This window comes from Vicia villosa, linkage group LG6 (genome assembly GCF_029867415.1).
Source record: "Vicia villosa cultivar HV-30 ecotype Madison, WI linkage group LG6, Vvil1.0, whole genome shotgun sequence".
In the NCBI taxonomy this organism is placed as follows: Eukaryota; Viridiplantae; Streptophyta; class Magnoliopsida; order Fabales; family Fabaceae; genus Vicia; species Vicia villosa.
Window position 1 is genome coordinate 132339346 of NC_081185.1, and position 21437 is coordinate 132360782.

At 32.8% G+C, this 21437-nt stretch overlaps 1 protein-coding gene across 1 annotated transcript; it reads right to left on the minus strand.

The window, feature by feature from the left end:
- Positions 1 to 2656: 2656 nt before the first annotated feature.
- On the minus strand, positions 2657 to 10122 carry LOC131610035 (pleiotropic drug resistance protein 1-like). The gene is made up of 24 exons (XM_058881895.1): positions 9674 to 10122; positions 9444 to 9564; positions 9270 to 9358; positions 9097 to 9181; positions 8840 to 8999; positions 8589 to 8665; positions 8426 to 8479; positions 8241 to 8331; positions 7785 to 8086; positions 7409 to 7690; positions 6932 to 7248; positions 6456 to 6616; positions 6248 to 6351; positions 5910 to 6066; positions 5722 to 5826; positions 5486 to 5637; positions 4959 to 5291; positions 4580 to 4870; positions 4390 to 4473; positions 4140 to 4273; positions 3837 to 4064; positions 3569 to 3740; positions 3177 to 3431; positions 2657 to 3031 (listed from the first exon to the last, which is right to left on the minus strand). The coding sequence occupies exons 1-24, from the start codon at positions 9985 to 9987 to the stop codon at positions 2762 to 2764; spliced, it is 4338 nt and encodes a 1445-aa protein (XP_058737878.1). The 5' UTR covers positions 9988 to 10122; the 3' UTR covers positions 2657 to 2761.
- Positions 10123 to 21437: the final 11315 nt, after the last annotated feature.

Consider the following 21437-nt stretch of genomic DNA (forward strand, 5'->3'; position numbering starts at 1 on the left):
AAAAAAAAAAACATGTTTTTTTTTTCATTTTAATAATACTATAAATAGGTATGACAATAAAACTCATACATGCGATTACACACTCAAACTCGTCGCGAAGTTGACGCGGAAAACCCACTTTGATTGAAATTGAGTTCGGGTTTGGGTTTGTTCCGATTATAAAATATGGAGACGGGTCGGGTAATGGAAACACTAGTATCTCCGAACCCGCCCCATTTATTTCATTATGTACATTATTATTTATATTTCATAATTTATATTATTAAATATGTTACTGATGTTTTGATAATTGGATTTGTATTTATTATTTAAAATATTTGAAATATATATATATATATATATATATATATATATATATATATATATATATATATATATATATATATATATATATATATATTTTTTTTTTTTAAATTGTTTTATTTTATTATTTATAGGCTCTGTTTGGTAAAATTAGCGGTTGAATGATAAACTAGCTTATAGATGATGGTTGATAGCTTATGGTTGATGGCTGATATAGCTTACCGTTGATGACTGATAACTGATAAGCTAATTAAAATGTATGGTAAAATTAGCGATTTAACTAGCTAATAAATGTAAAATGACATAAAAAGATATTTATTAATTAATAATTAAATGCACATTTAAAATAATTAAAATTTATAAGGGTATTAATGGAAGAAAAAATAATAAGCTATAAGCTATAAGTTAAAAAGCTATTTAAAATAGCGTCTAAAAAATAATCTATAAATTAGTAAAATAAGCTATCAGCTCGTAATGAAAAGACTGTTACCAAACATGTCTTTTATTATTATACGAGCTTATAAGCTATAAGTTATAAACTATAAGCTCAAAATATGACTTGTCAAACAGAGCCATAATGTAATTTGATTTTTGAAAAAGTAAATATTTTTATTAAAAAAATTGATTTTATTAAATGGATGGTGGCGGAGCGGGGATACGCGATCCCATTTGAGACGAGTTTGAGTTTAGGGCAAAAAACGGAAATTGATTGGGGATACGGATTTGGGGGAGATAAAAACTGTCTTCGACCCACCCCATTGTCATGCTTAATTATAATATATCATGAACAAACTATTATCATGTGCTTTTCGTGCCACATTTATATTAGACTAAACATGTAGTATAACATCTTTGATGAAAAGATCATAGAGATATTTTGGGGTTTTCACCGCGGGTCTGTGAGTAAGTATATGAGTGCAATGAGAATTTCCCTTAATCAACTGGCTTTTATTTATGGTCACCATGAACCATTTAGTTAATGAACCATTTAGTTGATGGTTCATCCTCGACATCACCCAAATTACATTATAAATAATAATAAATTTAATAATAAAAAAACATTACAAATAATAAAAAAAATTCATACTTATATTTCAAAAAATTTAAATAATAAATAAATTTCAAAATATCAAAATATTAATCATTGTAAATTATTGAGATTAAATAATAAAATATATTATAAAGTAAATGCACGGGTTCGGAGGTGAGGACTAATGTCCCCATTATCCGACACGTCACCATATTTTGTAATTAGAGAAAATTCAAACCAAGTCAAAACAGATTTTTCTCATCAAATTTGAGACAGATTCGAATGAATCATTACAGCTACGAATTATGTTGTCATGCCTAGTTGCCCCTTTCATGCTCCCATCAATCTTACCTTCTAGTTGTTAACCAAGTGAATTGTGACATAATTTTTCTAACAAATTTAGAAAGAAAAAAAAAGGTTTTAAGGTTAATTTTAAGAAGATCAGCAAAAGCTAAAAAGAAGTAAAAAAACAAATACACAAGACAAAAAAATAAATATATAAGATATTGAAGAAGAACACATAGGATTTTATTATGGTTTGTCCAAGACCAAGAGTGCTACGGAGTCTCTAAGGGAAATTTGCTCTAGTCCCTAAGGAATGACCCTTAAGATTTTGCAATCACGGAACTTTTACAATTGTATTAGCTCACAACTTTCTTACACTAAAATTTTACCTTAGATTCAACTTGTAATCTTTCATATCTAAATATCAGAGTCAAGAGAACGAACATTTCTTGATTACAGTTACATATCAATAGTAGATTACGTAAGATAACTCTACATAAGTATTTGCTCTCTTGGTACTAAAATAGTATCTTATGTAAATATGAAATTTGGAAGAATAGTAGAAGAAAGATAATTTTTTATTTTTCTAGTGTGTTTTTATATCATCACAAGTCATCCTTTTACAATAAAAACTTGGTCCAGAAAGGAAAAAAACTTGGGTTGGATCTTCACTATAATCGATTAGGTTATATCCATAATCAATTATGACCTGGTAAAATAGGAAATATTTTGCCGAATTTGAACCATAATCAATTAGAAGACTTCTTTAAACGATTATTAAATGAGTTTTACTCGACTACCCAAGTGACATAATCATTTAGAGGGAGAAATTTTACTTCATAATCAATTAAGCAAACTTTATAACCAATTAAACTTTGGTTTTAAAAGGCTTGACCCAAACCAATAAGTTTTAGAATATGGTTTTTTGAAAAAAATGAAAATTTAAAAAATATTTTTTAGTTTGTGTGGTACTACCTTATTAATTTGGGAGCATAATCTTTTACATTTAATCCTGTAAGAAAACCAAATGACCAGGTACAGAATAAAGGAACAAAGATGATTTGAATTTCTATACAGTAAAGGTTGTGGGATATTTTATTCATTAGATGGAATTCATATACAAAAAAATCTTAATTGATATTCTTAGCGCTTTTGGAAATTAAACATCTTAATTGATATGGCAAAGATGAAAGCAAAAACTATTGGAAATGCTACATTAACAACAGCAACAACTGCTAGAAAATCATGCTTGAAACCAAAGTAATCTCTCAAAAACTCTTCCACTGTTGTTACTCCTCCATCACTGCCTTCAATCTTGCTTTTTACATCTCCATATTGTGATACCACCAATCCATACAAACTCCAAGCCACTGGATTTGCCCAACTATACCATCTCCACCATACTGGAATTTTCTGTTAGCCCAAGCCATAAAATAATACGATAATTTAGCTATATACTTCTTTGCTTAAAAAACATGAATACCGTTAAGGTTACAAAGACAAACTTTTTAACCTTAAAATGAAATGTGCTGAGGATTTGAGGAAATTTAAAACTTACTGGTCTTGGGACTATGAATCCTGAGAAGAGATTCCATACTGAATAGAATGCAGAGGAAACTATATTTGAAATGTGGCTGTTTGGGGTCACGGCCACTGACATCATACCGTAAAAGGTGAAGTAGAGGAAGGTGAAATACGTGAAGAATAGGTACCAAAACACTTTAGCCACAGACCACTCAAAACCAATCATAGCATAAACTATTAATCCATAAACCACAGCTTGTACAAAAACATATGGAAGCTCAATTAAAACCTGCAATGCAAGAAAACAAAGGTGAAGTAAAAGTAATATTGAACATATAAATTGTCAAACTTTTGTTTGGGATAAATTGATATAGGAGGATGTTACAGAAGTCAAACAACAGAAAAGTTTTAAAATTAGAGGCTTACCTGAGCAATGGCATATGGAAAAGCTGAATACATTCCGGCAGCTCTTTCTCTATAAAACACAGTTCTTTCAACGGCAACCACTGGCTGCACTGCATTAGCATTCTTGACGCCAATGAGGAGGACAGCAGCATACATGGACCCCATGGCATTAAAAAGATCCTGAACCTTATCGCTGCAATAATTTGATATGAAGTTTTAATGTTAGATCCAAAAAATATATACAAACACAAGAGTTTAAAGCTGTAAAATGTTTCCCATTTGATCTTACATTTTGGAGCCAAGGTTCCAAAACATGGTTCCAACCAAAATAGCTACCACGGTTGAGAAGAGAAATCTTATAGCAGTGTATATAGGATTGCGCCAATAAGACCAATGTTGTTTCCATAAGCAAGCCAGACATTGTGTAAAAAAAGATCGGGAGTACTGTGAACGAAAATAAAGATCTGTCGAACCAGGAGCTGCAGTACTCAATTCTTTGATGAGTGTTTTGTTTCTCCTGAAACAGTTTAAGTAAATCATTATCCAATGACTAGCTCTATAGTTTGATTTCGTTTCATATAAGTGAAAATACCTGTATAATTCTGAATTTTTGTAAACATCTGCAAAATCAATCCCCAATTCCACTTCTTTAGATGAAGATGTCACTTCCAACATCCATGTTGCAGGATTATAACCGTCTTTAATCTTGTTAACGCCTTGGTTTCCCTTTAATACAAAAATGAATGCATGATGGACTTGAAATTTTAATAAGATAATAATTTGAATCATAAGAATGAATTCAGTATTCTCTATTTTTCATTGGATATATATTTTATACCAACCTCAAGGTAGCGTATTAAATTGGAAGAATGATGTCCAAGGGGCCCCACATATATCTCTTTCCCTCCTTGCTTTAGTAGCAAAAGCTGGCATTTCATTATGAGAAAAATATTAGACACTTAGTAAGTTGTAATGGAAGAAAACAAACATAAAACTCTTAATTTCGAGATTTTTTCGACTTTCTATTTTCACCTCATCAAAAGATTCAAAAATATCAATGCTAGGCTGGTGGATGGTACAAACAACTGTTCTTCCGGTGTCTACTGTGTTCCTAACTGTTCTCATAACAATAGCTGCAGCTCTTGCATCTAGCCCAGAAGTTGGCTCATCCATGAATATTATAGAAGGATTAGCTACCAACTCAACCGCAATAGTCAACCTTTTACGCTGCTCCGTTGAGAGACCACTTACACCAGGAAGTCCTACTAATGCATTTCGCAGCTGTTTCAGTTCCACAAGTTCCATAACTTCCTCAATAAACATCTGCAACCATTAGTTAGTTTCAAACTTAGCAACATATATAAAACATGCTAGTCTTTATGAAAAAATCTCCGGTGATTCAGATGCTAACCTTTCTGGTTTCATCATTGATATCCGGGGACAATCTGAGCCACGCTGAATAGAGCAAAGATTCATGGACAGTAACATGAGGAGAGTGGATATCATTTTGCTCACAGTATCCAGAAATTCTTGCAAAGGTTTCTTGCTTCTTAGGATATCCAGAAATTCTGATGTCCCCGCTTATATAGCCACCAGTTTTTCTACCAGCGAGCACATCCATTAGAGTTGTTTTACCAGCACCAGTCACACCCATCAAAGCAGTGAGAACACCTGGTCTGAAAGCTCCACTTACACCCTTCAAAAGAACCAACTTATCCTCAACAAAACCTCGGTTTTGCATTTCCTGAAAGTTCAGCTCAAGTATTTGATAATCTTTTCTTCACAATAATGCTTTGAACGTTCAATATGATCTTTTGCCACGGTCAGTGTAAAGATTTTTATACTCTCGACAATTAATAGGCTGTGATTTGCTGAATAGGTAAAACTTTTTATAGTGTATTTTAATTAAACTCTTTACTTATTCTGCTTCTACTTTACCTGTGGCATGTCTACTGAATATGTTACTTCATGGAAGGTGATTGAATGTGGTTCAAAGGGAAGAACCATTCCTCTTTTCGTACTACGATTTGTCTCGGAAACTGTTTCTTGTCTACTGGATAAAGTACTAGGAGAGGTGCTTCCATTTATCACTGTGATTGTCGCTCAAATGTTATCCATAAGGTGTTATGTGAATTGAAAACATTACATGGAATTTAGTTATGAGATGAAAGTACCTTTCATTGAGTGTTCTGAAAAAATACCCTTTATGTACTTCAATACATTAGTTCTATTTCTGCTTTGAGATTCCTCTGGTATTACAGTTTGATGTTTCCCAAAGGCTGCATGATTAATTTTGTAGAATTAGTACATGAGCTTGTCTTAACATTTTTTATTACACATTTAAGGTGAAGAAGTCACTCACGTTTCAAGAAAGTGAGAGCAAGGATATATCCAATGTTGAAAAATAATGTATATCCAATCAAAGCACCAACACCTATCCAGTACCAGTATGACTCAGTAAAGAATCCGCGAGATTTCAAAACTTCAATTCCCAGCGGCTCCGTTGAGTTAGGAAGCACCTTTCATAAGAAAAAGTTTCAAGGCTTCATTAGATTATTTATGCTCTTTGATGAGATCGAATTGAACTCGGTACTCAAGAGTTACAAATTACAACGCTAACATCCATTTGGCACCAACCACTTGGACTATATGTTAAGGATAACATAGAAAATGAATAGATAAAATAGTAAAAGAACTTACATGTTTCCAGTTATCCCCAAGGAACTCATTATTTACAATTGCATTTTGTCCATACATCATAGGTGATATCCAAAATCCCCATATCCACCCTTTCTTTATACCGTCTGTGAGCATAAAGCAAAGAAAAGAGGGGAGAACTCTTAGTAATATAAGACATAAATGAGACACACCGTGATTGTTTAATTGTTTTATATCCATGTTATGATACCTTTTGATAGGACAAAACCACTCATAGAAAAAAGGATGGCAAATGTAAATGATCCGAATGTTAGAGCCACTGTCATATCCCTCCCAACTGCCGCAACAAATCTGAATAATCCAGAAGCCATCTGGTGTACTAGTACAAGAACAAGGTATTGCCTAAAAAATCTGCATTAGGTAGCAGGTTGTTAAAACAATGTAAACAAAGAACACAATATTAGATTAAGGAAGTTGGTCAATTGTGACCGGGTATCTGATTCCAGAGCGGCCGCGATATCTTTCTATTATTTAAATTTAGGATTTATAGAGTATGGCTTGTGCTTAAATACTACAATCTAGTTTACAAGGTTGGAGTCATAATTATCGGTAAACTATGAGTCACACCCAACATAGACAAACAAATGCATATCACAATATAGAAAATGAGATTAGGGGGAAAAAAGGATCAATTTCACAAGTATACTTGGGACATATCACTCTTACCTTTCAATATTTGGATCAAAACCAATGACATAGTAGGTGAGGAATACCCAAACAGCCACTTCCACAAAAGTCAGGGGAATTTTTAGAATCCATCCTGGAAGAGCATATGCCCATGGAGGGAAAAAGAGGTATCCCCTTTGCTTGAAGAAAACAGGAAGCCTTGAAACAACCATGGAAATTTCAGCCATTCCATTGAACATGACCACAACAACAGCGTAGAACAATGCACCTACATATATTCCTCCATGATCCACTGAATCTCTGTGCATCTCAGTCCGGAGAAAGATGGTCATCGCAACCATTGCCATTATCGATAACTAAAAGTAGAGGGAAACCATCAATAAAGGATTTGAACAATGTAAACAGGCAAAAATGTTTCACATCGCTTGGGAATCGAGGCTAGAGGTGGTTTATACAAGACCCAAAGTGAATAATACCTTGGAAAAACACATTACATAATCAAATTTCCAAACTTACTTGACAAAGCTTGAAAATGTAGACGAATGAATTCCGTTTCATAAGTAAATATTCTTTTGATAAGCAGGCTTTTAACAGTTCCAGTTTTCCTACTCCATATTTCTTGGTTGTCAAAGCAGCTGGGTGGCTCTTAGACTTATCAAATTCATTATCAAGTTCATCACCAAGCTTAATGCCAACATGAAATGATTTAAATGCCTCAGAAAACTCTTCTGATGTGACAAATCTATAAGGCTGATCTTTGTGTTCCCAGTACTGCTCTTGGTCCTTCTTTGACGTCACCTATAACATAATATTTTTCAAAGTAAAAGTTATGTTTGCTATTACATTATATAAAACCATTTTATTAAGGCACGGGATATAACGTGAAACTCACTTCTTGCAAAAAATCTGCCACTCCTTTCCTATTAGGACATTTAAAACCCAATGACTCGAAAAATTCAAGTACATGTTCCCGGGGACCATGGTATATAATGTGACTATCTGAGAGTAGAATAATGTCGTCGAAAAGATTGTAAGTCTCTGGTGGTGGCTGTAGGAGTGAGATAACCGCAGTTCCTTTCATAATGTGGACATATTGCTTCATTGAATTCACAATTTGAAAAGTTGTTGAGCTATCCAAACCAGTAGATATTTCATCCATGAATAGAGCTTTATTCGGTCCAACCAACATTTCCCCTACATTTATTACATCATAATAATCAATTTATTAAGGCGATTAAGGATCGAGGTTCAACTTCTGATAAAAGAGAAAAGGCTAACATAATATCTAATTTATACTAACAATTCTCTGCATTTTTTTTATTAAGGTGGTTAATCAGATTTGCTTTACCTGTTGTAACGCGTTTCCTTTGTCCACCAGAGATACCTCTTAACATTGCATTTCCTACAAAAGTATCAGCACAAATCTCTAGTCCCAAAATCTGCAAATGTATAGCAAAGCAACAAGAGACATTGAAAAACATAATAACATGACTACAGAACACAGATGGTTTTGAAAGTATAAATTAGTTTTACCCTCAGGACATAATCTGTTATCAAATTTGCCTTCTGGCCTTCAGTTGCTACAGCCTGTGATCATTATGAATCAAAAAGGACAACCATTTTATTATCAGTCATTTCTATTTGAATGGACAAGAAATGGACGGTCCTCTAAGTATAAAATAACCTTTTGTATTACCTTCATGTAGACATCAATGTCTGGATCAGGCTTGATATTTGCAAGTTTTTCTTTTCTGGATAATTCTGCTAGCAAGTCTGCATAATTTATGAAAACAGTTTGACTATTTTATCTTTTTCTATAAAAATAGTTTATACATAAGCATTTCTATGATAAGCGTTTAATTAAGCTATTTATCCAAACAAAACCTTAATACTTCGGCTTATGTTTTCAATAATGAGTACATGGGAAAAGAAAAATTGCAGACTAACCATAGCGTGGCCCAACTCCTTGAACTCTAGCAGAGAAGGCCAAGGTTTCTCTAACAGTCATTTCTCCAACGTGAAGATCATTTTGATCCACATAAGCAGAAGTTCTTTGAGGCACAAACTCATTCATCTCATGACCATTATAAGTTACCTTTCCAGAAAACTGATCATGAAGTCGCACAATATTACCAATTTAGCTAGAGCTAAAATATGAAGAAATAGATAATTTAAAATGTGTGTGTTCTTTTATATGTTCTAACCTTCAAATTTGGATCAAGTTTTCCGGCCAAAGCCAATAAGAGTGTGGTTTTTCCAGAACTTGGAGGGCCTAAAAGCAATGTCAATCTGAAAAGAACCAAACTGAAACATGTTATATTTGTTCAAGAGGTCCCAAGAGAAATCAATGAATAGAACAGTATTTGTATATTGATACCTTGAAGGCTTTATTAGTCCACTAATATCCTTGAGAATACTTAGATGTTGTTTTCTACTAGGTAGTAGATGAAGAGAGTTCAATAGTACCTTCAAAATTAAAATGTTTAGTATGAATCTCCTTCAATAGAAAATCCCATAGCAAGTTACTTTTTAGAAAAAGTTGATATTTTACCTCAACTATATTAACCATGAAGTTAGAGAAGGTAGGCAAAGATCTGCTTCCTACACGAGCTTCAGCTTCGATATTCAAGTGATTGAATCGAACCTCTATCGTAGGAAGATCAATTCGAACTCTGATAAAATTCAGTAAATAAAATGATGATAAGGAAATAAACCAGTATATTTCAAAAGCATATCTTTCAAAATCAAAAAGAACAAAAAAAAAAAGTTTGAATTTGAAACCTATCTATTCGGTCCTTGAGTTTGAGCAAAAACTTCTCATTGTCATCTTCATTAAGCTTAACAAGTCTTTCAAGCAAATCTTTTCTTTCTTGTGACCCAAGTTTCTTGACATCGACCTCAACCGCTTCCCCTTGAAGTGAAGTAAGCAAACCTTTCCTCATGCGTGCAAAAGTAGGAAGTTTCTGAATTGCAGCCCATTTAAGAGCTTCTTCATCATCTTCTTGATGGAAAGAATTTGAAAAAATCTCATCGGCATCATTGTTCCTCCAAATTGATGAACTACCACTCCTAAAACTACCTCCACCCTCCATCATCCCACCACCGTAGAATACAATGTTAACGTATTCCGACTATATATAAATCAGAATTGCTATGTTGTCTTGAGTTTTCCAAGGGATTCTTTACGTATCAGTTAGGGATTTGCATGAATGTGAAACAAAAATAAACAATGTTGAGGTATATATATATATAAACAAAAAAGGGAAGTCACATGCGGATTTTCATTTTCATATTAGATATACATGAACATGCCAGCTATATAACTTGCTACATATTGTTTTTGAATAAGTAATGACATCATTGAACATGTAATAAGAAGTAAAAGAAATACAGCAACATAACTCACCAGTTAAGTTGACTTCATTCATAAGAAGCTGTTTGTGTCGCCCCAAAAGGTTGTATTTTAAAAAAAACAGTATAAATGCACGTGTAATAATAATTAATATTAAATAGTTTGCCTCCACTTTACGATTCATATCGCAAATGATACTAGTAACTATTTTTTAAAATTAAATCAAATAATGCAGAGTTCGATTTCACACTAGCATGAGTTTCAAAATACTATCTTTCCTCAATATCAATATTTTAGTTGTTGTGGCAGCAGCTTCAAAGCTGAATCTTTTCATTCTGATCTGTTCAGAATATATTTATATTTATGAAAGTCAAATCTTAAAATAAAATAAAAAAAATAGGAAACTAAATAAAAGGTCAATAAATGCCATTTTCAGTATTCTGAAAATACAGGAAACAGTATACATAAAGTTATATTATTATTTAACAATACATTGAGAAAAGTTAGGGTTCATATAGATGGAGAAAAATGAGGGTTTGTGTGGTAGAGAGCAAAAGCAGCAGCAATGGCAGCAAAGCAGAAAACAGCAAGAACAGGGATTATCGGAAAATACTCTATCTAGGTCTGTTCTGAATCACACAAGAGGGAAGCCTGAACCATTAAGGCCAATGACGGTGGTGGTTTTCCCCGCCACGATCCCCGCTCTAACCCTGAAGCTCCGGTAGGTTCAAGGGGGAGAGAGTAGTGTTCCTCCTCGTTCAGCTTCCGTATGGACTTCATTCTACTAGGCCATTCGAGATTGGTACACAATATGCACGTCATCAAATTTAAAAACTGAATAATTTATAATTATAACTTATTAATTCCTCCTCCGATCACAATTATAAAAATAAAAAAATTTACATTGATTAAGATATGATTAAAATAGTTAACTAATTGTAATTATTTTTTAGCTTAAATCATATTAAATTATAATCATCGTATTATCATATCATCTTATCATCTTACTAAATTATAATTCTATAATTTCTTCACACCAAATATTTTTCATAAATTATAATTATAATTCTATAAAATTTTCCCATCAAACAAGAATATAGGAGATCACTAGTTAGAAGAAACATCTTTTTGTGTTTAAATTTATGTTTTTTATTTTCTCTTCGTATGTTTAAATTTTATTATTGTGTACTAATTTTTAATTATATATTTTTTAAAATAAAGTTACAATAAATATTATTATTATTATTATTTATTGATAAATTTTTATTGGTGAAAAATTTGGATGGAAAAAAGTTATAGAATTATAATTTAATATGATATGATAGGAAGATGATCTTTAAATAATCTTAGTTTCATGCCTCAAGTTTAAATGGAGAAGGAGATTAAAATTCGAACCCAACTCAAATGAGTTTGGGTTGAACTTAGGTATCTCTGCTCCGCATGGACCGCATCATTAATTTAATAAAATTAATTTTTTTAATATAAATACTTATTCTTTTTTAAAATCAAATTAAGTTATAAATAATAAAATAAAATAATTTTAAAAATTATATACATATATTTTAAATATTTAAATAATAAATACAAATTAAAATATCAAAATATTAATCACATATTTAATATTCTAAATTAACAAATATAATATTCTTATAGTTATCAAGACTTACTCCACATCTTGACCATTAATTATGTTTATTTTAATGGCTAAAAATAATAAACAATTAAATGTGGAGAGAGAAAATAATATTCATTATTCATTAATTTTAACCATTAAATTGAGAAGAATTAATGATCAGGATATGGGGTAAGTCTTGATAACTATCCCTCCTCTAATAATAATAATAATAATAATAATAATAATAATAATAATAATAATAATAATAATAATAATAATAATAATAATAATAATAATAATAATAATAATAATAATGTATATAACAAAATAAATGGAACAGGTCTAGGATAAATACAGGTCTAGAATAAATACTAGTTAGTAATGGGTGCGTGTGTGTGGTCTAGCGGTGAAACACTTGGGTCTTAAGAATGTGCTCCTCCGCTAAATACAAATTTCTTATTATTATTTTTCTTTCACAATGGACCGTTCAATGAAATATATAGACCAGGTATTTTGTCATATTCATTACATCAGTGTAACAGAACATAAATATGAATTATATTATAATACTATTTAATTTTTCAATGAAGATATGAAATTTTTTCTCAAACTTAGTCTTACTAAACAAAGCCTCGATATTTGCACTGTATACAATATTCAATTTGTGTAATATACACACAAATTTCAACTTTGATTCGAAAATCAAGAGCTTTATTAGAAAATCATCTGTTATGCACAAATGTATTTGTACATTTATGAAATCAAGCACATACGGTGGCCGCTATACATCAGCTCTACTAAAGTCGTTTTTCTCTTCACTCGTTTCAAAATTTTAGAAAATTTCTTTACCCACCTCCCTATGGGTGGTCACCTCCTGCGAAAAACCAAAACTACCCATGCTTCGGAAGTTTATTTCCGAAAGCGTGTTTTTTTAAAAAAAATTGACTTACTTCGGAAGTTCATTTCCGAAACAATTATTTCGGAAGTTCACTTCCGAAATACTGCGATTTCTGCAGATTTATCAAAACACTCCCCCTCCCCCAATCATTTACCCTAAATCAAAACAAAAAGTGGCAGAGGCGAAAATTTGTGCAAACGGAATTCCAAAGCTGCATCAAGGCTCCAATCACACTGCTAAACAACATTCAAAAGCCCTCAATCCTAACACTTTGTAAGTTTTGAAATTTTTAGATCTATTATTCAAATAATTTAGGGTTTTAATTACATAAATGATATATGGCTAGGTTGTTAGTAGTATTTAGGTTGTTTAGAAGCATTTTGATTTGGTTTGAAGGTTGATTTAGGGGTCTGGCATGGAAGTTGCAGAAAATTGCATCGCAGGGGTGTTTCGGAAGTTCATTTCCGAAAACACCTCCATCCCAGTTTTCGGAAATGAACTTCCGAAATATATCAGAAGTTCAAATTTTTTTGTTTTTTATTTTGTCTCGCATATTAATCGATTTCAACTGTTTACAGGAACATGTCAGACAACCAACAAGCACGCAGGACTGCGTCTTCTAAAGAGGGCGATAAGGGAAGAAAGAGTTCTTCAAAGAAGGAGGTGAAAGAGGTGAAGGAGGTGAAGGAGGTGAAGGAGGTGAAGGAGGTGAAGGAGGTGAAGGAGAAGAAGAAGCTTTTGACTGGTTCTGCTTCTCGTCCCTTGGGAGTCCATGGCTCGGACGCGCAGGCTCAGCCTTCAGGCGTGATCAACGCTGATGGTTCTGATAATGAGTGGGATGAAGATTGGTATAATTATCTTCATTCGGAGGAGTTCGCTCGTCGGGAAGAATAACGTGTTTTTTTTGTTTGATGTGTATTTTGTAACGCTCGTCGGGCAGAATAACATGTTTTTGTTTTGTTTTGTTCTGATTTCGGATTGTATCGCACAGTGTATTTGTATTGGATTTATCATGTTAGTTTTTGGAAGTGATAACCGGGGTCGGAACATATGACGGATGAGGTGGATGTCTGGAGGAAGTAGAACTGGAGACACGTCCACCACGAGACAAAGTAGCCAATCAATGTAAGCTATAGTTTATGATTATCATCTGGGGAGGTCATTTCTAAAAAATCAAGATTAAAAATAATAAGATTTTTTTTCCAATTTTTTGTAATGACGTCCCCTGATGATAATGATAAATTATAGCTTACATTGATTGGCTCCTTTGTCTCGCGGTGGACGTACCTCCGGGTCTTCTTCCTCCGGACATCCACCTACTCCGTCATATGTTTCGGCTCCGGTTACACCTCCTCCGTCATTTGTTACTTTCAGTTGTACGTATTTTTATTAAAATAATAAATAAACCTTTTGAAATTTGGAAGCCTTTTTTTCTCCCCACCACTCTCTCATCCCCACCTACCCGTGTTTAGCAATATGTAACTTTAATTTTATATAATATTATCGTTGTAATTTTCACCCGATTAAATAAAGCGAATTGTTCATTTTCTTCTGTCCAGACCTATTTTCGGAAGTGCATTTCCGAATTCCTCCAAGGGGGGTGCGCTCGGAGATGAACTTCCGAAACACCACATTTTCTGAAAAGTGACTTTATTTCGGAGATGCATCTCCGAAATCAATATTTTATATTAAAAAAAACACGTTTTCGGAAGTTCATTTCCGAAAACACCTTTTTTCCAAAAAAAAAGTACCGTTTCGGAAATGAACTTCCGAAACAAGGGGTATTGTGGTAAATTCACCGGAGGTGGCCAAGAAGGTTGGGAGGTGGGTGAAGAAATTCTCAAATTTTAAATAGGATAACGCATTAATGTTTCCTTGTCTCAAAATCCATAGCTGAGGAAGTTCATGATTCATACATTTTTATTGATGTCATTGTCAAATCCACCTTGTTAAGAAAAATGGATATATTTTTTATTTACTTTTACGTATGTGTCACTTTCCTCCTAATGTTAAATTTCCAGAATGCTACCCCTACAAATTAATTTTTAAATAACCATGATAAGGAGATGAATATCTGTACATTTAGGGTGACAAAACGGGACGTGGCCCGTCAGGTCGGCCCGCACATCCGTCATTAAATGGTGGATTGAGTTAGAATTTTAGATCCACCGCCTACCAAAGTTCGTCCCGCCAAAATCCACCGTCCATCAAAACTCGTCCCGTCAAAATCCGTCTCGCCTATTCCTTTAACCTACTCGCCTTAAATCCGTCATTTTTTAGTCAAATTTAGTAATTCTAATTATTGATAGTTTAATTTATACATTTATTAATAAATATATGCAATATTTTTTAAGTAAAATTTATTTAAGAGATGGGTTACAAAAAATTGTTTTAAAAAATAAATAAATTTAATTAAAAAGTAAAAAAAGTTTATTAATATATTAAAAATATACAAAATTAATTAATAAAAAATTAGGCGGACATGCCCGCCGCCCGCCAACCAGCCACTTTGGCGGGGCGGGCTTGCCAGTCCTGCCCTTTTTTCGCGTGCATAAGGCGGAGCGGGCAACCCGTTTTGCCACCCCTAGGTACGTTTAGTGCTAATTAATTAAAAATTTTAATTTATTTTAGAAAAAAATAATTTAAAAAATAACATGACGATAAATAACTTTAATTACTAGATGAGAATACTGGAACCCAATTAAATTTAAGGGTACTAGAGTATTCACCTTTTTTTATGTATTTTTTTTCAAAAAATACTTCTTTGCAGATGGCGGGCGTGTCAGCCCCTTCATGGGGCCACCATCTGGCATGGAGGACACTTTTTTTGTTTCTTTTAATAAATTTAAATATTTTAAATTATAAAATGAATATAAAAAGTAGTAAATAAATATTTAATAATATAAAATTAATATAAATTAATTATTTTGAAACTTTTGTCGGTAATATGTTTTAATTATTATTGTATATTATTAAAGAGAAATATTTACTATTTTTTAAATTATAAATAAATAGAGGTAATATATTTTAATTATTATTGTATATTATTAAAGAGAAATATTTACTAATATTTCAATTTAAATAAATTATAAAAAAAATTGGTAGAAGGCGTTTACCGTCTCGATTTTGGTCTCATATTTTTTAACCATGTCTATTTAGGCTATTGTGTTTTTTGAGACAGATAAGCACATGACTCATGTGACATGAGGGTATGTTTAAATCCATCTTAAAATTTCAAAAGATTGGTTACAGTCATCAACACAAGTTTTCCACAACTAGATGGCCCAAATCAAAAGGTTAAAAAATAGAATATCGTTGTCCATACATAACCTTGACGGATGCAAGCACATATGGTACCTGCCTATAATATTGGGATAGTATTCAAAATGATTTGGATATCTATGTTTTCAACACACAATGGAGAAGTTAACTGTGGCGTTGAAGATCCATTTGTTCTATGTGTTGTCGTTGAGTAGTCTTACAAGATGTATGTTGTGTTAGTGTTGACCTGATGTAACTTTATTTGAGGTATGTGGTTTGATGTAATCTTTATTGTGTTGTAACTCTATTTTAAGTCATTGTTTTGTTGTAATCGTTATTGTGATGTAACTGGAAGATTTGAATTTTAAATAAAATTTGTCGTTGTTGTTGAGAGAAATTACATGACAGTGATTCAATGAACTACAACAAAAAAGCACAACTAAGTAGAAATTTCAGCCCTGTTTGCATTTTTTCTGTTTTTGCATTGTCCATTTCGGTTCCAATGCGGGTACTGCTTGGCCGAACTTTCTTTCTTCTCATGGTGTCATTGTGGCAAAGAGTATCTCCTACGTACTGAGGCCAAATAGCTTCAGTCAGACTAAACAAATTGAGATACGTCACCATTTCCTACATGACCATGTTGAAAAATGAGATGTTGTATTTGAGCATGTTGATAGTAAAAATTAACTTGAGAATATTTTCACAAAACCTCTTGCAACCGAACCATTTTTCAACATTTGAAGGGAATTGGGGATACTTGACATCTCAAAACTTGCCTAAATATACTTGTTACATGAACCCTATATATATTGCTTGACTTTCAATTGAGAGTTTTATATCATGTGAGTGCATCCTTCATCTATTCATCTGACAAGGTAATATTGTTCATTTTTCTCTTTGCAAGAAATCTTTATTCTCTATTGCGTATTGCTTATGATCCAAATGCTTGATATGATTGATGTATGATATATTTCATGATGTTCATTTCTAAACATTTCAATTGATAACCATTGTGTGTTTCAATTTATATGTTTATAGTAGCGTCTTGGTATTCCTTTCTCATTTGAAATATACTTTCTTTGTATATGTGAGCTTGTTGTTTATTATTGCATTCATGTTAAATGTTTATATATGTTATTCGTTTTGTTTATTGCACGTAATATGTCTGAACATATTATAATGTTAATAAAATTCTTACACTGGTCATAGCACGTCTAATAAATACATCTCTAGTTTTGGTTCATGTGGTGATTCTCACCTTGCTAGAGCATATGCGTATGTAGCTTTCGAGAGCACCAAAAGAAAGAATCGCGTAAACGTGAAGCTTTTTGAAGTGGCTCAAGAGTTTTTTATTGCATTGTTTCCTTCATCCTTCATGTTGCTTATTTTTGTTATTGAGATGATTTATGTCAACAATATCATAATGTTGTGTGAATTACCTTTTATTTATGTTTATGCTTTTTCAATTTTATGTCATTTCACGTATATATGAGTGCACGCTATCTCTTTGCAAACGCCTCTGAATGATATCTTGGTATATGTGTGATATCAAATACTTCTCATGACTCGTTTTTGTCTCTTTTTGATGTTGTCAAAGGGGGAGAAGCATCTGCAAGACGAAGTTGGGATGCACACATTCAGGAGGAGCCTTCGTGAAGACACAAAATGCATCTTCTCAATTTTCGCCATCATTAAAAAGGAGGAGTATGTAAGTGCATTTTCCCATTAGAGATGTTTTGCATGATGTCAAAACTTGGACAACTTTAGCATTTATGTATATTGGACAATATTCTCTGAGTCTTAATGTGCATCTTAGTATTAGGAAACTTAGAACATGGTTAGAAAAGGTTTTATGCATTAAAAATCAGTTTTCCTGTGATAATCAAGTTCATGACTCGACACATACGACCTATGAGTTGACATATGATGTTGCATTTTAAGGCCTGTAGACTCTGTAATGCATGTGTGGACACATGATGGCTTTCAGGTTGACACATAGAAGAAAATTTTCTTCTATGAGTCGACACATGCAGATAATTTTTAAAGCCTGTAGACTCTGTAATGCATGAGATGACACATGCTTCAAAATGAGTCGACTCATGACTTACATGTGTCGACACATGCTTCAAATTTTTTGAAATTCTGTATTCTTTTTTAAACTTCTAATTTTCTTTTTGCCTCCAACTTGTACACATATAAATACCTCATACATGCATCATTTCCAACTTGATGAAATCATTAACATACAAAGAAAGTTCTCTTCGTCTTCAATCTCTCATTTATGCACACACATAACAATTACACATAATAATTCTTGTTGGATGCCATCTAGATTCAAAGTTGATATCCAATTTAGGTTGTTGAATTGTAAATTGGGTTAAGAATATTTGGGGGTTTTCATTGGGAAAAACCAATTAGGCTTTTTCCTTTAAGATCAAGGTGTTGAATTGCCGGTTTTGCACATGATTTCGCAATTCAGATTCAGCCGAGTGAAAGCTTCGAAGAAGGAGGTTCTGTCGAAGGAGTAACGGTAACCAAGGGATCATTTAGAAATCTCAGGTCACGATAATTCGCAATTAAATTCAGTCGAGTGAAAACTTTGAAGAACGGTGGTTCGAGCAAAGAAGTAACGGTAACCGGAGGATCAATTGGTATTATCAGGTAACTTGATTGAGCTCAAGATCAAGGGAAGTGAAAGAGTTAGAATCAACATCAAGCGGGTTTGTAGGGTTGTATTGCTACTTTTTTCTCGTAAACAAATTTCACAAAGTAAGATTGATATCTCAATTCCATTTGGAATTGGGGGCACCCGTAGCCATAGCGAGGACGATTGGTGAACTGTCTAAACAAATCCTTGAATCCACTCTCTCTCTCTCTCTCTATCTATCTCTCTCATTTACTTTCTATTGTAAATTGTTAAATTCGTTGATTGTGCAATTGACACGTTTAGATAAACTTTTTTTAAATTCAAAATTATTTTGTTAAGTTGATTACAATCCATAAGATTGTAATTGGTTTTTGGAATCAACAAAATAGTAAGAAAAATATGACCAACGTCGATTGCACACTAAGTGTTTGATATTTTGCTTCTTTGTATTTATTGCTTTTTATTTCATTTGAAACACATTACTATTGTGATTACATTCAAACATATTGTTTGTGGAAATATATTGTCTTTTGTAGCTTATTGATCAGTGCATTTTGATGCATGATAAGTGCAAATTGTATCTATTTTTGTGTATAAGTTTTGTTGCACTTATCTATTATGTTTTACAATATTGTTTTAATAAACGTCGTTTTGTGTGTAAATATGTTTACTTTGCGAATAATTGTATTTTCGTATACTTGTGTACCGTTTGATAGTTTTTAATGTCTTTTTGTAGGTATTGTTGCGTATTTGGAGCATGAGCAATAAAGGTGTCGAAGACACGACTGCAAACGCACAAATTTTGGAAGAAAATAAGTTCTGGTGTCGGCACGTCACATGGTCTAGCATGCGTCCTAGGAGTTGAAGAATAAATTTTGGCAGATTGGAGCACGCGTCGCGCGGTTTGCAGGACGCGACGCACGTTCTAGAGCGGTTTGATCATTTAGTGAAGGCGCATGTTGCGCCCTCTGCGTTTTCAGATTTTGTATAAATAGCTTAGAATAGATTTTTTTAGGCTTTTTATCATCTCTTATTTAACAAAGTTGAGCTCTGATCCATTCTTTGTAGTTTAGAGGTTCAAGCAACATCATTTGGTGGTTCATCATGTCGATTGGTCGCGGATTGTCTCATATTGCGCCGATAACACGAGAAGTTTCCGTTTGTGTTCCTTCTTCCCTGTGACCCATTCCAGTGGTGAGTGTTGTATGTATATTTTTCTCCTCTTGTATGTACATTTGTTGATCTTGGGATCGTATATATATTTGCTTTACAAATCATTATTGATGTTGTTCTTGACCTTTTTGCTTAAATGCTTTGGATTTGTGTTGTTGTAGAAATAGACGTCATGAATCCTGAATAAGGATGATATCTTTTAGTTTCTAAACTCTAGATATAGATTTAGGGCTGATAATCTTTATGGGTATTGGAGCTTAATGCCTTCGTGTTGTTGTGTCGGTTGGGCAATCACTGATGAGAGTGATATGGTTATCCGCAACTTTGCGTTAGACATAACTTCTGTTGTGGTACGTCTCGAGCGATGCCTGGTGATTTTGATGCATATTGTAAGTGTAGTGCGATAGATCTTCAGATTTAAGTATTTGACGGGTATAATGAAATACGATTCCAGAATGAATTCTCTTGAGCTGCAATAGATTATTTATTTGCTTTATTTACTATTCCCGCATATTACTTTCCGCACCCAAAATCAAACTTAGAAGGATTGAAACTATTGAACGGTAGTTTTTCCCTCTCACTAATCCCTGTGGAGACGATATGATATAACCTATATCACCCGGTAATAATATATCAATTACTTTTTGCTTGCCGCTTTACCACTTCAACAATGCACACTCTTCTACTATTGTAATTACGCAATTTTATAGTTTATTTATTATTTTTATTATTTCAGTGTGTTTTTATATTTGAATTTGTTTCTATACTTATATTATTTTCGCACTTTATTTTCAGCTTAAATGGTTAGTTGATACTTTCTGACTGTGCAAACCATAACTTGAGCTACGAGAATCGGATTGACGCATTATCATATGCGTTGGAAAGCTAAGAGGATAATCAACAAGCTTCATGTTGAAGACAAAATGTGATTTAGAGTGAGGAAGGGTCGAATAATTAGTTTTAGTTCCAAACTTAATAAAATAATTAGTTTTGGGTCGATTTTTATGTTTTATGGGTCGGTTGCTATTAGGGTCCGAATTCTCTTTTATTATTAAAATAAATTTCACAGCCTTAGGGGAGGAATTAAGTTTTATATTATTTAGAGGGATCATTAGGATTTTATGGTCGACTAAACTTTAAGGTTAATCTATTGTTTCAGAATTGCATCAAGACTTTGAGGTTATTATATTATCAATTTTTATTCAAATCCTTTCAATCCTATTTTGTGTATTCTTGTTTGCTTAATTCGAGTTGCATATAATAGTGTTGATTAAATTTGATTGATGCATGTTCCTTAACTTTACGTGTTAACTTAGCTTATTCGTTAACTTCGCCCGATCTTCGGTCGTCATGCTTAATGCAGCAAATAGGAATATAATTCACATAGTGTTTATCACGCTTGTTAATCATTACTGTAACAAAATAGGAATTGAATCTGCTTAGAAAATTGGTAATATAATAATTGATGATAGGTATGAAATTACCGAACGAGTAGGTTAATCTGTTAATCATAATTGTAATCGTTTTCTTTATTTTCATTTGTTCAAAAACCTAACCCTCCCCCCCCCCCTTTTTCTTTATTTTGGTTAATTTAAACTT

Bases quoted from the DNA above. Each gene is read 5' to 3' on its own strand.
- LOC131610035 (XM_058881895.1), bottom strand. From the start codon at position 9,987: ATGATGGAGGGTGGAGGTAGTTTTAGGAGTGGTAGTTCATCAATTTGG. The intron at 5,638-5,721 runs GTACTTTCATCT...CGACAATCACAG, and splicing joins TTCAGAACACTCAATGAAAG to TGATAAATGGAAGCACCTCT. The intron at 4,871-4,958 runs GTTAGCATCTGA...TAATGGTTGCAG, and splicing joins TCAATGATGAAACCAGAAAG to ATGTTTATTGAGGAAGTTAT.